The 16238-nt window shown below is 48.6% G+C and overlaps 1 protein-coding gene across 1 annotated transcript; it reads right to left on the reverse strand.

The window, feature by feature from the left end:
* Positions 1-2178: 2178 nt before the first annotated feature.
* LOC131289309 (supporter of activation of yellow protein) lies at positions 2179-14595 on the reverse strand. Its single transcript, XM_058318540.1, has 10 exons — positions 10622-14595; positions 7865-8031; positions 7271-7788; positions 5168-5661; positions 4587-5072; positions 4339-4521; positions 3785-4262; positions 3285-3525; positions 3017-3211; positions 2179-2951 (listed from the first exon to the last, which is right to left on the reverse strand). Exons 1-10 carry the CDS (start codon positions 14593-14595, stop codon positions 2350-2352), a joined length of 7338 nt encoding a protein of 2445 aa, XP_058174523.1. The 3' UTR covers positions 2179-2349.
* Between the last annotated feature and the right edge of the window lie 1643 nt (positions 14596-16238).

Here is a 16238-nt window from a genome sequence, read left to right on the forward strand (position 1 = left end):
TGGCTTTGCAGAACATCGTCAAACGTCGTCAACTGCGCCAGTTGTGTGCACCAACACATCTATGTTGCGGACAAACCGGTTTACCGTTTCGATGACCTATGCTCGAACAAACGCAAAGTTAGTTTATAAAACCATGCTCTGTTCTTTAAACACATGATTCTAAACTTTTACGATATGGTAGTAGAGCACTGATTAATTATTTCCGAATACATCGGTAGAGAATAGGAATGATGAGCTGTCAGTAGCATTTGATATTATTGAGTGTTTCTCAGTTGAGCAAGCTGCCCGTTTCAAATTCAAATATTGAATAAAACCAAACTCACACTCTATCACGATCTTCAACATCACGCACACTATTAAAGCCTATCACAGTGTGCGGGTCGCCGAACATCCTGCTCTTTCGAGCAGTTTAAAGTGCATCGATTCATGCAGTTTAAATTGGTCATTTGAACAAGAATATTTCCCTGGAAAATTTTATTTCTCTTATTTTAATTTATGTCTTTATGTTTGTCATCATCGTAGGCATAAACATTCAATTTGATCATATTTTAGAAAATGTATGTTTCAAAACCATAAGCATATCGAATAATTTACATGCTGTATCGTTCTCATCCGTGCAATTCCCTTCTATTGCTCCTGGTTTACAAAGCGAATTGGACCACCGACATAAAATTATCTTAACAAGTGTTCAAACAATCATAGCAACCCTGTCTACCGCTGATAAGAAACACAAGCCAATAAGCTATTATTCGCATTACCTTTATTCGACCGCATTTTATTCTACCACGTGCATTGATTGCGCAAAAGTGCGGTTCCTTGAACTATCCGCTGTAACTTGTAGCTGCTTATTTTGTAAGCTATTAGAAATGTACAATGCCTCCTTTCCCATCTTACTTCCTGTTTTTTCGAACTCTTTTATACATTTATTACATGGCTCCTGTGGCTCACGGCTGTGAAATTTCTTTTAAGAATAATGAATGCGCAGCAAAAGAGCACAGCAAAAGCAATCGTTCTAAAATGCACTGTTCGCACACTCCTTCACCTGGGAGCTAGGTTTGGCCAGAGGTTTAATGAAAAAGTTCTGCATGATAAAATAAAGGTGGATGCCAGACCTCCCAGGACACAAAACGTGATTCAGGTTCTTTTTGTAGTTTAGTATTCCTACCGACAGGTATTCTTAAAAGTATATATTCCATTTTTCCCATCCCAATTCTAACACTAGTGAATTAAGGTCAATATTTTACATTGCTTGCCCATAAAATGTTTTCTCAGTTTATCAGGAATCAACTTGATTCCATCGTTTTGCGCCTTCCGTTCGAGACTTTACCTTCACCTGCAGTAGAGGTTAATGCCATCAGTTGTAAATATTGCTGCGATGCTCATTTGTAAATTGTTTGCTTCACTTCACAGTACCTATTGACGATACGGGCCTGGAAACAATAATCTTACGCAATAACTAAACTTACAAATAACGAGATTAGCAAATCGTCGTAATGGGGCATAATAACTTAGTTGTCTAAGTTGTAGTCGTGCTTTCTGTAGCGAAGAGGGGGGCATTCTCGGATAAAAATAACTAATACAAAAATTAAACTAATCATGATTAAAAGTCACCACCCGATTTTTAATTCGTTACCTTCAATCGACAGTGATACTTATCAACACGTTTTCTTAGTTTTCCTTTTGATGTATGTTTGTGTAATTCTATTGTGTGTTCGTGCTTTTACAGTTAAACATAGTACAGTAATTCTGGCTAGTAAGCGCCTAATTAATTCGCTGATAACGTATAGTTTTCAACCCAAAACTAAGTTTAGAGATAAATGTAGCTTATTATGCTATTAAAACGCAACGAAGAAAACATGCTGATACACACATTAAAGTGTTTTAACATAGTATAAAAAATATGGGAATATACTATAGTATTTACATCTGGATTTACATTTTTACTTTGGGTATAGGGAATTTGAAAGCCCGAAGTCGAGTGTCGAGAGCCCGAGAGACACGTAAAGATGTATACGGCTGAAGGTTTGAAAAACTAAAAACGCACTACTATGAAGAAATACCTTATGTTTCGCCTATAATAAACTAAAATAATGTAAGCAGATAATAAGAGTTGCAGATTCCTCGCGCATCGAATGATCATCATTGAAACACACCAAGTGTACAAAATATAATAAATTTAAGCGTGTTTCGCTGAATTTAGAAATAAAAAAAAATAAAGAACGTCGACATTTCGTATACATCTCTCTATCCATCTCTCGCACATTCGATCCCCGGTTGTCTTGTGCTAAATCATTCCGATCGCTTCCGAGCACTCATGCCTTCGTCATGGGCAGAGAGGAAGCTTTTGCTTTACCTACGTACCTCCGCCCCACCAATCATCGTTCCCCCCTTGGTTCCGGAGTGCACATGACTATTGGGGATACCAGAACCGGTTTGAACAATCATCATGGGTGGTTGCTGTTTTATGGTGGTGGAGTTTATCATATACTGTTGTGATTGCGGTTTTATCGAACCTGCCGCTCCCGCGTCAGACATCCCACCAACCGCAACGCCCTGCCGTTGAACGGGTAGCGATGGTTGTGCCGGTTGTGGCTGTTTTCGCTGATCGCTTGGATTGTTGTTATTGTTAAGAATTGCCTTCGTTTCACAATTGCTCGACACAATGGGGCTACCACCACCACCATGGGGATCCTGCTGGACGACAGTTGCGATCGGCGAAGTTTGATCCGGTTGTGGGAGCCTTTGCCGTCGCTGGCGCACGCACGGTACGCACAGTGTCCGCAAGTGTTCCCGTATCTTCGTCAATTCGTTCACACCATACTCGTGCGTCCATTCGGCCACCATTGCCAGATGCTGTCGCTGTTGAGCGTTTAGGTGCGGATTTGGATGACCTTCGGGGGTGCGGGCCCCACACTGGCCACAGATCGTGCAGATGCTGCACTGCCAACGGCCTAAAAGAATACAGATAGGAACCATATATTATCTGCGACTCTATGGTAGATAAATAATGTCGTACCTTCCGGTAGGTTCCGCAGACCCTTGCAAGCCAAATGGTAGCCACGATCGCACTGATCGCAGTACACCATCTTGCTGTCGGTAGCCAACGGGCACCGGTTGCACTTCATGCACAGTTTGCACTCAGAGCACTGCCACTTGTACTGCTGCACACGTCGGTACATGACCGACGACATACCGATACACGAAGGATGCGCTGGGGGTGGGAAACGAAGAAAATTATCACTCAATTCACTCTCGTATGTTTGGTATTCTCTTTTCATCCTTACCTTTCCGCCGACAACGATTACAACGTACAAACCGCTCCGGTTTGCTGTACCGATTTTTGTTCTCCGGACCGAGACACACGGCACACATGAATGGATCTAAAGGCGGCCGTTTCACAGGGCTCATATTTTCCTGCATCCGTTTACCTCCCCCTGCGGAGGGATGTGGAGGGGCGGCAGCGTTGGTGGAGGATTGTAGATTCTTTTTTCTCACGGCGTGCGCAATAAGTGGAACATCCGAGTCCTGGCAAAAAGATAAAATAAACATAGTTAGTGTTCCTTGATTCTACACGTAAATATCCGTTTAACGTATAGCGGTCATTTAGACCTCTCTTTTTTACAGCTATGCTGTAATCGGCTATATTTTAGAATAATTGTTGGCTATCGTCAAGCGTTTTTAGTTTTTTGATGCACCAACAAATATCCAGCGGTTACAAAAAGACCGATAAAAACCATTCAGGAAAGGTTGCAGAACAATGTACTCAAGTGTTAAGTTGACTTACGTCTGAATCAGTAGGATCTTTAGTTTCCACGACGAGTGTGGATCCGACGACCGTGCCAGCACTCAAAGCACGACTCGATCGTCTCACAGGCGGACCACTGGCGGCGGTGATAGAAATGTCGTCATTCTTTTCACAATCCACCGACATGCCCGTTCGCTTTCGGCGATCTAGCTCTTTCTTAACACCGCTAGCGTCACAGTGGTCACAGTCGGAGAATGTAGAGGACTGGGCTGACGACGAGCTACAGCTACTGTCAGTGGATATACCTCCGTCATCGTCCTCGTCACTACTGCTGCTGCTACTTGTGTCGCTGTCCTCATCACTGCTTCCGCCGCTACTACTACTGCTGCTGCTGCTATCATCATCGCTTTCCTGGAGCCGGGCCTCTTCTGCGGCCACCAGCCTACGGTAGCGCTCCGAGGAGACGATCTCCTTCAGTTGCTCCGGATCCAAAAGGATGGTATTGATCGGGTAGCAGCTACATCGAAAGAATAACAGGATGATTCCATAAACATCATGCAGTAAAGAGGTTCACATTTCGTAAGAATACTTACGCCAACTCTTCCGGTGTGTAGGTAGTGTAGTACTCGCTGAACTGTCCAGGGACCAGTGCAACTGGGTAATTTGTAGCCCCTTCCGATTTCGCTTTCGATTGCGCTTGAGTTGATTGATACCGCTTCGGCACTTGTACGACGTACGTCTGCAGATCCATGCATGCGCGTCGCGTGTCCCTTCGTCTAGAAAATAGAAGAAATTAGTTTAAAAATGCTATCCGCGTTCGCCCTAGCAATGCAATACATACTCTCTGTTAAAGCTGCTATTCCAACTTGCGGCCGATTCGATGGCTTTCTCCTTTTGTAGCTTCACCCGATCGATCGGTACGGCGGCCACAGCAGGTGTTGCTGCATTGGAAGTAAATGCTTCCAGCTGTTGCCGCTGCTGGCGGATGCTCAGTTCTCGGAAGTGCTTCTCGCGCGTGTACCTCGTGTACTCTTCGTACTTTTCCGGATAGTCCGAGCACATGATGTCCAATATCTCGGAGGCATAGACCGCCGTCAGACCGAGGTCGCACATCTTCTCCGACGCGAGACCCTGCTCCAGCAAGAAGTTGCGCTCCTCCATATCCACCGGGCGTCGCATCAAATCCGGATACTTTCGCTTGAAGCTCTTCACACCCAGATACTCGGCTATCTGCTCCTGCAGCATGAACGTATCGGTTCCTCGCGTGCCCGGGCTTGGCCGTGGCCACTCATATTCTGCCAACAGCTCTACCGTAAATGCCGCCCGACTGTTAAAAGTGAAGCGATTGTGATTGATATCCTTTACCCAAATGCTACATTCAACAAACTAAAGGAACCTCCTGTAAAAGAAGACTATACTTACTGCGCATCAAGTACTTCCATCTTGCCTTTTGGCCGCCGGCTACTGCTGCTGTTGCTGTTGCCGGCCGAAATTGCACCCACCAGCGAATCCTTCTGTGCGTCCGACGTCGACGAAGCACTTGCAGGCACAAGACCATCTGCCGCTCCTGCCGGGGGCTGCGGTTGACCACCGGTGGCACTGGCGCCGGTGGCATCCTGCGTGACGCTTGTGCTACTCAGGTACGAACTCTGGGATTCCTCGTTCGGCTGCAGACACCCATCCCCGCTGCTCATCATCAACCGTACGGGGGTGGTAAAATTGAAGTCGCCGCTCATACGGGTGTCCTCTTCGAACACCTGTAACCCGCCATCACCGGGAGTCGTCTCGCCGGGTGTACCAGCGGGCGTTGGACCCGCCAGTGGAGTTGTCTGGGCACTCGACGGAGGGGTATTGGATTTGATTGCATTTTTCGGCGTTTTCAGCTCTCGTACATGCAACCTCGGTCGATTTAAATCCTACGATAAGGAATAAACATCGATTCGATTGTTATTTAACATCATTGGCCCTTCAAGTGTTCGACTAATACTTAATAAACCCTCCCTGGTGGCATAAAATGATTTTTTTCCCTTGTCTCAACCATTTACTACTTCATTATGTTTCTCAAGTCGTTATGTACATTATGTATAGCTCGTCACTGTCTGTTCGAAAATGCTTCACTTGCCACCGAGAGCTTCCCTTTCCAACTTACTTTCTCTGTTCCGGTGTTTCATGAACATGTAATGAACATGAACACACACAAAGAGCTTATAAGAGCAGTTTCATGCTATCTATGTATCAACTTCATGTAATATCGATGTTGCATTCGCTCTGCTCAGTCCCTTTTAGTGTTGGTTTTTCCGAAGAAAGCAGGTGATTGACAGGGCAAAGGTTTTGGACCTATTTCATGAGGGATAGACGACGATAGCGGACGGCTTTCATAAAGCGTTACTATTTCTTCTATGTCAACAATATGATAACGACGAAATGATAATAATTTTATGCAACGGACTGACAACAGAAGTTTGATTGAAGTTTTCGCTCTTTCCTCCATTTTTATGCATGTTGTGTGGTGTGTGAAATTCATCTGTTTCTGATTGCTATTACCGCAAAATGATAGATTGCGTGATGGTACATTGCTGACTAACTCCAACAACATCGCTTCAATGACGTAATTTGTCCGATGACTCATGACGGTCAACACAGAGTTTGACTGAGCCATTAAAGAATTTTTCACTATCATCTTCATCTATTCAAATCTTAATTAATAATCATTAAAAAGAAATTTTACTTTAAAACAAGTAGGCATATTTTTGATGAAGTACCAAAACTGCCAAATGGATCATCCACTCATTCATCAGCGACGCTAAAGATGCATTTCTTCTATATTTATTCAAGTCTATTTCAGTCACTGGACTCCCCCACCGTCGTAAAACGCGCGCACGCGATGCTCGTACATTGCTCCCGAGAGAAGAAGGTTCGTAGAGAACATCAATGCGCAATGCCGTGAAAATGCTCCCGTCGTTTCTTGGTTTTATTTTCACGTGTTTTGCTTCTCTAACTCCTTGCTGACGAGGCAGACTGTAATAATTTTGACACAAAGACTTTATGATGAAAGATTTCTCAACACCGGAATATGTGGTGGTAAACATCAAAGTAGGCATAAAACATGCTATAAAACCAGACCCTTTGACCCATTTGCAACATTCTTTTCCTCACACAGAATGTGCCCAAAACCGAACAGGTACTGAAAGCGTATCGAAAAACGAGCGAATCATCACATCGGACAGCACCATCCGATATCGAGTATAATGTCTCCATTAGCAAATCGTCGCATCCCTGTTGCAATTGACTATGTAAAAAAGCGACGGTGAAACTGCACTCGTCTTGCGCTTGTTTTCGACTACCAGGCAATCAGCAAACCACAGCAGGGAAGTGCGATTGTATACGGTTTCCTGAACGATGGTTTCCTTTTTATCGATTTGGTGCCTCACGCTACGGAACTACCTTGACTCAACTACCGAGAAGTGCATGGAAACGTTGTGGAAGGAGAAATATCTTTGTTGAGAGTTCGTAAAATAAACTTACCAATCCACCGGCCATCGGTGTCATGAAGATGGTATTGCTTGCGTTGGCAGGATTTATCGCATTCTTGGGACTTGCCGCTGCTTCTGCCGCCGCCAGCAATGCCGCAGCCTCTTGAGCCTTCTTGCCTCTTGGTGCCTTTCTGCCCGAAGCCGTTGCGTTCCGCTTGCTTGCCGTTCCGGATCCTCTCGGGGCACGCGCTCGTCCCCTTCCACCCACTGGAGTTCCGGTCGAAGGACTATCTCCCGAAGGCTGGGATTTCGGTGACTCCAGGGGATCATTCGGTTCTACGATACCTTCTTCATTCGCTTCCGGTGAGATTTGGCCCACAATTGGCGTATTGGCCAATAACAGAGCGGCTCTAGCAGCCTTCGCAGCACCACGACCACCGCCCCTGGGCGTTCTGGCTCCCCTCGAACCGACACCTCTGCGTCCGCCACGCGTACGTACACTTCCTGCCCCGCGCGGCGTAACGGCGTGATTGAAGAGCAGATTGAAACTTGTAGGGTCTGCAGCGGGATCTAAGGATTGGAAACATATGAAAGTAAATACGTGTAACGAAAGTGGTCGTCAATATTGTTTTGTGCCGATCCTTACCGATAAACAGAGGATCTCCATTTCCGCCCGAACCTCCCACTCCTGGAGGTAAAGCAAAATTCCTCCTCGAAGCATCGAGAGGGTCCAAATTGGGGCTTTGGGCAACAGTTGCTCCATCCAGAAGCGCCAATTTACCTCTTCCTCTACCCCGTCCTCGTCCTCTGGTCCTTTGAAGAAATGAAAAAATATCGTTTAAAACAATGCAACCTATGCACTATGCAGTTCAACATTTAAAAATCCCTACAGAAAATGATAAAATAGTCGATATGGTATTTACAATATGTGCTACTTTGCGAAAACACAACCTCAGCCCTTCTAGCATATATACCCGTGAAAAAACAGAGCAAAAACAGCCTCCCCATGATTGGGAAAAATAAAATAGCCGGGATCAGCAACACCAACACCACCGCACCGTAACGGAGCGAAGGACACGCCGTAGGCCGGCATTCCGCACAACAAGCGGTCGTATCCACCGACGAGCGATGGGAAGCGAAGGAAACTCGTCTCTCCGCATCAGCTGATCTGGCGTTTGTTCCATCGGCGCGAGGACGCCGGTCAAAGGGCCGAAAAAAGGCGCGCGCGCGTTCTCTCCTATGTTCCATCGCTGACAGCAGCAGTCGACTGCCCTCACCACCACCAGCGTACCTGCACCGGCGCCACCGTTGTTGCCGCCGCCACCACCATCACCACCACTACCACATACAGTGCCTACCAACGCGCAACAAACCGCTACTTCTCGATTCGATCCGAGCAGCATGCTATGCTATGCTATGGGTTGTTAGGAACAACCCCAACGTCTTGCTCCTTACATCGCCACTAATTCAACCGTTCTTTTTCGTGCGTTTTTCGCTACGCGGAATGCGTAGCGCAAGGAAGCACAGCAGGCCTACGTACTCCGGCTCATCAAGAATTTCTTTTCCGCTTCCTGCAGATTTTGAATCAGGATCATATTTGTTCAAAAACATAAACATTCTTGGGAACAAATAACCGCAGGCTTTAATAGGAGAAATTTTTATATTTAAATGCCGTACCGTGCAAAGATTATGTGAGTAATTGTACAACATTGATGTAAAACTTTGGCTTCCTTCTAAAACAAGGAAAACCGACTCTAGACAACTGCTTCCGGAAAACAGGATCCTAAAGAAATATCTTTCGACTTGATAGCACGCTTAAAAGTAAAATTCATCACATTCTTATTTACCATAACTTATGGCAATAACCAGCTTTGGCCTGCTTTTTACTTAGACTAATTGGATTTATATTTCGTTAGAATTTTGATACAGGGAAGATTAGGATACAGTTTTGGAAATCATAGCAGGCGGAAACGGCTGCTTGTTGCATTGTACTATTTTGAAGAAAATATGGTGATGTGTTCGACATGCATAAATCATCAGTATCGCCTTGGAAGTAGGAGTACTATCAGCAGGGGTACAAACTTTTAAATTATCTTATCGTCGGGAGGACGAATGGTGCGACTCAAACAACATGAAACGGACATTGTGCACCCCGAGGATCTAGATTCGAGGTCAGTCGTCTGAGGTACACAAAAGAGAGAACGGCTGAGCATGATCGAGCGCAACGGTGAGCGAGCGGCCAGAGTAAACACACAAAAACCCGGGAGAGAATGTCGCGCGGGTCAGCCAGGAGGAGGAGGAGGAGGCAGAATCGAACCTAGAGGCGTGCGGAGCGGTGGCCGGTGATGGGAGCGAGCGATTAATGCACGTTCGCAATCGCGTGCATGAGATGCGGTTGGGTTTGGGAGGCGCCGAAGGTGGCGCGAACGAAGGTGAAAATTTGTTATGAAAGGAAGCACCAAAACGGAACCGAAAAGAACGCACACCGCCGGATTTGAAGCGGCGGCCGCTGCCGTCGTCGTCGTCGTCGTCGTCGTCGTCAGTGCCGTTGTGCGCTAGACGACACGACGCACATTGCGGGAAGAGGAAGGAGTGTGCTTGCCGGCGTGAGAGGGATGCTTAGGCAGCATTACACATAGCATTGCAGGCGCTGCAGATAATATGTTGCTGTTGGTGGTAGTACGGCCGGCGACGTTGGCTGCGAGTATGCAGAGGATGAATGGTGTGGAAGGGGGGCGGCGGGGAGGGGGGGATTTGTTTGGGAGTCGTCTGACCAGCTGCTTGTAGCTCGAGAACAAGCGGTGGTGTAACGCACGCGGAATTACGTTACCGGTGAGCTGGCAGTGGATTAGCGGAGGTCGATGGCCGACACTGCCAATGTGCAAAAGGACACTTTAGCAAGTGCAACGACAAACCGTAGGGGAAGCATATCTCCTCTGATATGGTTAACAATCTTTGTTATGGAACTATTTAAGGTTATCAATTTAGCGAAGGTTCAACTTATCTTTAATTTTAATCTTCACATTGTCTTACATTCATGCTTGAGATACTATTTCTTTTAACGGATTCAAATCTCTGTGACTAATAACTCATTTTGCACATTTCAAATCACAAAGGGGTAATTAAAAATCAATGAAATTAATTCTAATCATCGTGATTATTCAGTGTGATTCAAATCTTTTTCCATTCTCCACAGAGATCGCCACTTTCTATACACAATTCCAGACGGACAGAAGCCAGAGAAGCCCCAGTGTCAGTTTAACAATCTATTCGGCGCCTACTATATACTTTTGCAAGAACACTCAATCATTCATCATTTGAATCTTGCAGAATAAGTGCAAACAGAAGTCGTAAATCTAATACAAAGGTTAGTTTTCCATAGATACTACTTGACGTCGCTTACCTTGGCGTTCGTACTGGTGTAATTGGCAGTGGCATGATTCCTTCCATCAGCTGTTGCGTGCCGAGCATTCCGGGACCGTCCGGTCGCAAGAACGTAACACCCTCCGCGCCGCCGGCACCACCACTCATCATGGCCAATGCCATCATCATGTTGCTGTCCGGGATGGTGCCTCCGTTGCCTTCCAGCGAGCTGCTGCTTCCTCCAGTACCATTCGTTTCCATCGTTAGGTCGACCGACTGCTTTTTCGGTCGTCCGCGCGGACGCTTCGAAGGTGTAGGTCCACCAAGGTGGGGTCCACTTTCGCCGTCCGTTCTCGCCTCATCATCCACACCGGAATCTCGATCGTGGTGTTTGTTCGCTAGCACCTCCTTGAGTAACTGTCCCGCACCGCGTCTGGTGCTCATGCGAACGCCGGGAGTGGTAGTCGCCGGTGATGCCGCCGGTATCGGAGTGCTTCCGATGGAGCTACTTACACTTCCGATCGAGCTGTTACTGGCGGTACCGTTTTTCTCCAGCTCATTGGAGCCTCCGGCGTGGGTGGCATTGTAAAGTCCGGGTTGTTTGATGCCACCTCCGCCGAGAAGTAGACTTTCCAGCGATAATCCACTCCGCGCCGTGGGAACGGAAGAGATCGTCGTCGTTGTGGCGCTCGGATCGTCCACGATCATGCAGTCCGAACTCGAGCCCTCGTCATTGTCGTCGTGATTCACCAAAAGCTCCGGAAGGTTTAATCGAGGTGCTTCCTCGGTGACGACTGGTTGCTGCTTTGCCACTGCACCGCGTCCACCTCCGGCTCCCCTTCGTGACTGGCGGCCTCCTCCAGCGCCCCGGGAAGTGCCCCGCGTGCGACGTGGTTTAACCACCTCGATCGTGGTCGCTTCGTTGTTGCTCATAAAAGCAAACATTGGTTGCGACCGCAAACTGGCTGGATCTTGACCCATAAGGTTTAACTCCGGCACACTCGTCGGCTCGTGGCTTGAATCGACGGCCGGCTTTTCGTTCTCGGCACGTTCGCTGGATTCGTTCTCCGATTTACTGTCGTCGTCTATCACGATCACGTCGGCGACCGGCGGTTGTCCGCCGGCACCGACGAGTGTCGTCTGTTGCTGCTGAGCCTTTTGAAGCAGTTGTTGCTGTTGTTGTTGGTGGTTCTCAAGCAACGATTGACGTAGCGCCGCATTATGTTCGCTCAACTGATGAGGAATGAACTTTTTCTGCTGCTCTCGGGCCACCCTTGCGACCCCGGCGGCAACCAGCTCGAGTTTGCTCTTTTTCGCATCGGGCGAACCTGGTTCGCCCTGATCACCACCACCGGCGGACGACGAGGGAGAAGCGGGATCGGAACCGGCGGACGAGGACGAGGTTGAAATAGATACAGTCGTTGACGATGCCGATGATGAAGAGGACGAGAATGGCGTGATGGAATTAGCTGCGGCGTTTGCTGCCGGTCGCTTCAATTCATTCGCCAGGATGGACGATCCTCCCATTGGAGGAGGATGGCTAATAGAGCTGCTTTCCGTCGTGTCCATACCATCCGACTGTGGCTGTTGCTGTTCCAAACTGGTCGTGGTCGTGGATGAAGATCCTTTGTTAATTTTAAGAATAATCCGCGGCGAATCCATCGAACCACCGCCGTCCGACGCGGTCATCCCGGCTGTCGGCGAGTTATTGCTGTTGAGCGCCGCGTGACTGATACTGTTGGCGGCGGCCTGTGCCTGTGGTGAATGCCTTTCCACGGCCGATTGTCCCATGGCCGGGCTTCCTGGCAGCAGCAGTTCGTGTCCCGTCGGTTTCGGGATGGGTTTAAGTGTGACCTTCGGTGTCGACAGAATCTCCGTCTCCTGACTGCGTGGATTAGCGAGCGTTTTAATTGTAACCTTCGGAATGACAATCGGTGCAGCACTCGGGTCTACCTCACCTTCCGACGGGGGACTTACTTCATCCGCGCCGGGTTCGTTCGCCTCTCCGGTTGGGTTTGGGAAAGGCGGAGGCAGAATCGGTTTTATGTTAAGCTTTGTCACGGTCGAGGACGATGTCGTGCTGGCGGACGATGCATCCTGTTGTGGCGATACCTTTATGGTCATTCTTAATGTCGACGGTGAGGTCGTAATAACCGCCGAAGTTGCCACCGACGACGACGAACAGGACGAGGACACTGGCGAAGATTCTAGGGAGTTAATACTGGTTTCGCTGGAGCTGTTGCTGTCCTCCCCGGTCGACTGCTTCGTTGAATCGGTTGGCGGTGGCGGAATCGGTTTAATAGTTAGCCTTGGTACGGTTTGCGGAAGGTCTGCGCCGGCCATCGATGCGTTTCCAGCTGCTGAACCAGTTGGGGACTGCTGTTGCTGTAATCCTAGCTTCGCTGGAATCGGTTTGATCGTTATCTTCGGGATCGAGCTCGAGCTAATGCTCGAATGCTGATCGCTAGGGGAAGCAGGTTGCTGCTGCGCCACGGTTAACAACTGTATCTGATTATGTTGCTGATGATGGTGATAGTGGTGCTGCAGGTCATGAGAATTTCCTCCACCTACCACCATCATTCCAGCTGGCATCATCTTGGGAGAAAAGCTGCAGCTAGTCGAGGAAACCATCGAAGCATCGCTCGTTTCTGCGATCGTCCCTAGACCAGTAGTTTTGATCGTCAGCTTGGGCAGCTTCGGCTCAGGGAGAGGTTTAATCGTGAGTTTCACACCCTCGGAGCTAGTCAAACTGTTGCCGCTTACACTCGGTGTGACCAAAACATTCGATCCACTCCCGCCGATGGACGGCGGCGACTGGGTTGAGCACGAGCCACCGGCCTCGGGAAGGATCGCTTTAATATGCAACTTGGGAATGGGACTTTCAACCCGGTTTCCACTTCCACCACTCCCGGCGTCCGCCACATCCTTCATGCGCAGGTTATTATGTTGCTGGGACTGCTGCACATGGTGATGATGGTGCGGATGGTGGTTGTCCATTTTTATCGTTAACTTTGGAACCAACGGGGTCGATGGTGTCGTCGGCGAACCAGACGCAGATGCACCGGCGACCTGTGTACCGGTACCACCGTCCCCTGTCGACTGACTTTGCGATTCCGGCGGGTGATGCTGGTGGTTATGATGGTGGAAATGGTGATTATGATTGTTCACACCACGTATCGTAAGTTTAGGCACAATGTGTGGCTCCGTCACTCCGTGGATCGACGCATCCAGCGAGGAACCTTTGATGAGTAGCTTAGGAATAATTTGCATCTGTTCCGCGGGCGCCTCAACGGTCAGTAGTTCTTCCGCCGGGTTGATTACCGGCTTGATGGTAAGCTTTGGAATGCTGCTACTGTTTGGCAACGCCGTCGTTGACGTGGAGGGCTGAGACAAGACGCTATTGCTATTTTGATTGGTACTACCAATCGATGACGACGACGAGCCTCCACCTCCACCGGGTCCTTCCATCGTGGACGGGGGCGGTGGTTTCGGGGGCTTTATCGTGATTTTCGGCGAACCGGGCACCTCGCGAATCGTGGGGGACAGTTGCTGGGAGCAACTGGAGGAATCCAGTACGGATCCCCCCGTCCCGGGAGTGAGTTTGATGATCGTGCGAATGGGCTCACGGTCGCGCGCCAGATTGATCTTCAGCGGTTCCACCTTCCGCTCCGACGGGGCCGCCACCACGACACAGTCGCTATCATCGCCCGACTCGACCTCGCCGAGGGGCAGCCTGTGGTGAGATTCCTGAGGGTCACGCATAGTGAAGTTTTTCCTCCGTCGTCGACTGTCCTCCTCTTCCGAGCGCGCTTCCGCTTCCCCGGTCGTACCAAGATGGACTTCACCGTTACCATCCGCCGTTAGATAAATCGTGCTACCGCTGGCACCGACATGGTGGTTCAGGAGTTCCGTCTCGTTTTCCACCTCTGAAGGATCCGGCCGCTGATACGTACCACCACTATCCCCCCTTCCTCCGACGGTGTTCACGTTCTGCTGGAGAAAAAAACCGTCCATTATAGGTTTAGTAACAGGTCGGAGAGTCGAACAGTCGTTAGTGGATGTCGTGCTTCTACTACCGTTGCCCAGCTACTGTCGACGCCTGCTGCTTCCTGCTTTCGCGGATGTTGGTGGTAAAAAAGGTCGCTCGTTGCTACTACTACTTGTTGCTTCTGCCCTTCCCGAGTGGTTCCATCAATTTCTTGCGGCTCGTTTTCAGCACAGTTCATCTTTGTTACTTGGACCAGCGAAAATGATGCCTTCCGGAAGCGGGCTGATCGCTTGCGTTACGCTTCTGCTTCTTCCACTCTTGGCGACGCCACCGCCGGTTGTTGTTGTTGTTCTTTCCCGAGTTGGATGAGTAACATTCGAAATTCGGTCGCTACAGATGCTGCACATTTTCCTGGCTTACCGCGAAACGTACACACATAAAGCACGCGTGGATGTCATTCTCAACAAGACGGTTCGCGAATGGAATCCTTTGAAATAGTGATGTATCAACCAATGCCTTGCTTTGCACAACTCATTCACCGTTTGACGCTAACATTGCGAACATGCGAAAGTTTCTGCTCCTACTTCCGGTAGTAGGCACTTAAATCGACCATTAAACAAAGAAGGAAACCACACTACATTCTTCATTCAAGCACTCTGATGTGGTTTTTTTTTGGTTAGGAAACTTGTTTTACACATTTAAACGTTTCACGCACTTTCCTCTCCGGCCCTCCTGCACATAGAAGGTTTCTCCTTCCACCGGGAAAATTACCGACCGACCCGCATATCTCCTCCACCTAATTGCTCAGCTGCGAGCACCACACGCGCAACGCTAAACAAAGGAAATAAAAGGGAAAATAAAATATATTTCCACATAACGAAAACATTCACCCTGAGATGCTGCTAAAAAACGATTCATTGCACTCCGGAACCAATCGCACACTTTCGCTTCGAGCGACCCCGCGCGCACACTTCTCCAACGTGTGCCCTTCCGCCCGTTGGCAAAGCTACAAGCAGAAACAACAAATTATTGGTTCCACCTGAAGCTACTAGCAGCCACGACGCACCGTGCAATTCGATCAGCTAAAACACACCATTCTGTCGCAGCGTATCGATTATTATGCTACTGGCATCTTTTCCTTTTTCCCGTGCCTTTTCACCAGCAGTGCAACGCCACTAGACTCGAGCTGGAAACGTCGATCACGAAGACGACGACGACGACGACCTGCGGTACGCTCTCTATCGGAGGCCCCGTTATATTCTGACGACCATTTTCCTGCAGCACTTAACGCCTATAGCAGCTCCGCGCACACAAACATGTTTTGGGCGATTGAATACTTCACATCCACCGCACGTTTGACAGAGTTCCGAGAACAGGCGCAAGCTGGATTCGGTACGGCGGACGCGTAGAACTTTGATCGAACGGCCAAACACTCACTGCACTTTTCAGCCAATTTTGTTTTACTTCGGTACGAAGCGCGTACGATTTCTCTCTGCTCGATAGGTTTTATTTCTAGTTTCGAAATTCTCGCAGCTGCTCGACGGCATGCGTACGGTGTACCATTCGAAGCTCGACCAACTCATACACGCACACTGCCATAGGCGCCATTTCCATTTGCCTTCCGTACTTCTACCAACACACACGCAAATTGCACCAACACACGTGCAAT

The sequence above is a fragment of the Anopheles ziemanni genome, chromosome 3, assembly GCF_943734765.1.
Source record: "Anopheles ziemanni chromosome 3, idAnoZiCoDA_A2_x.2, whole genome shotgun sequence".
Classification (NCBI taxonomy): domain Eukaryota; kingdom Metazoa; phylum Arthropoda; class Insecta; order Diptera; family Culicidae; genus Anopheles; species Anopheles ziemanni.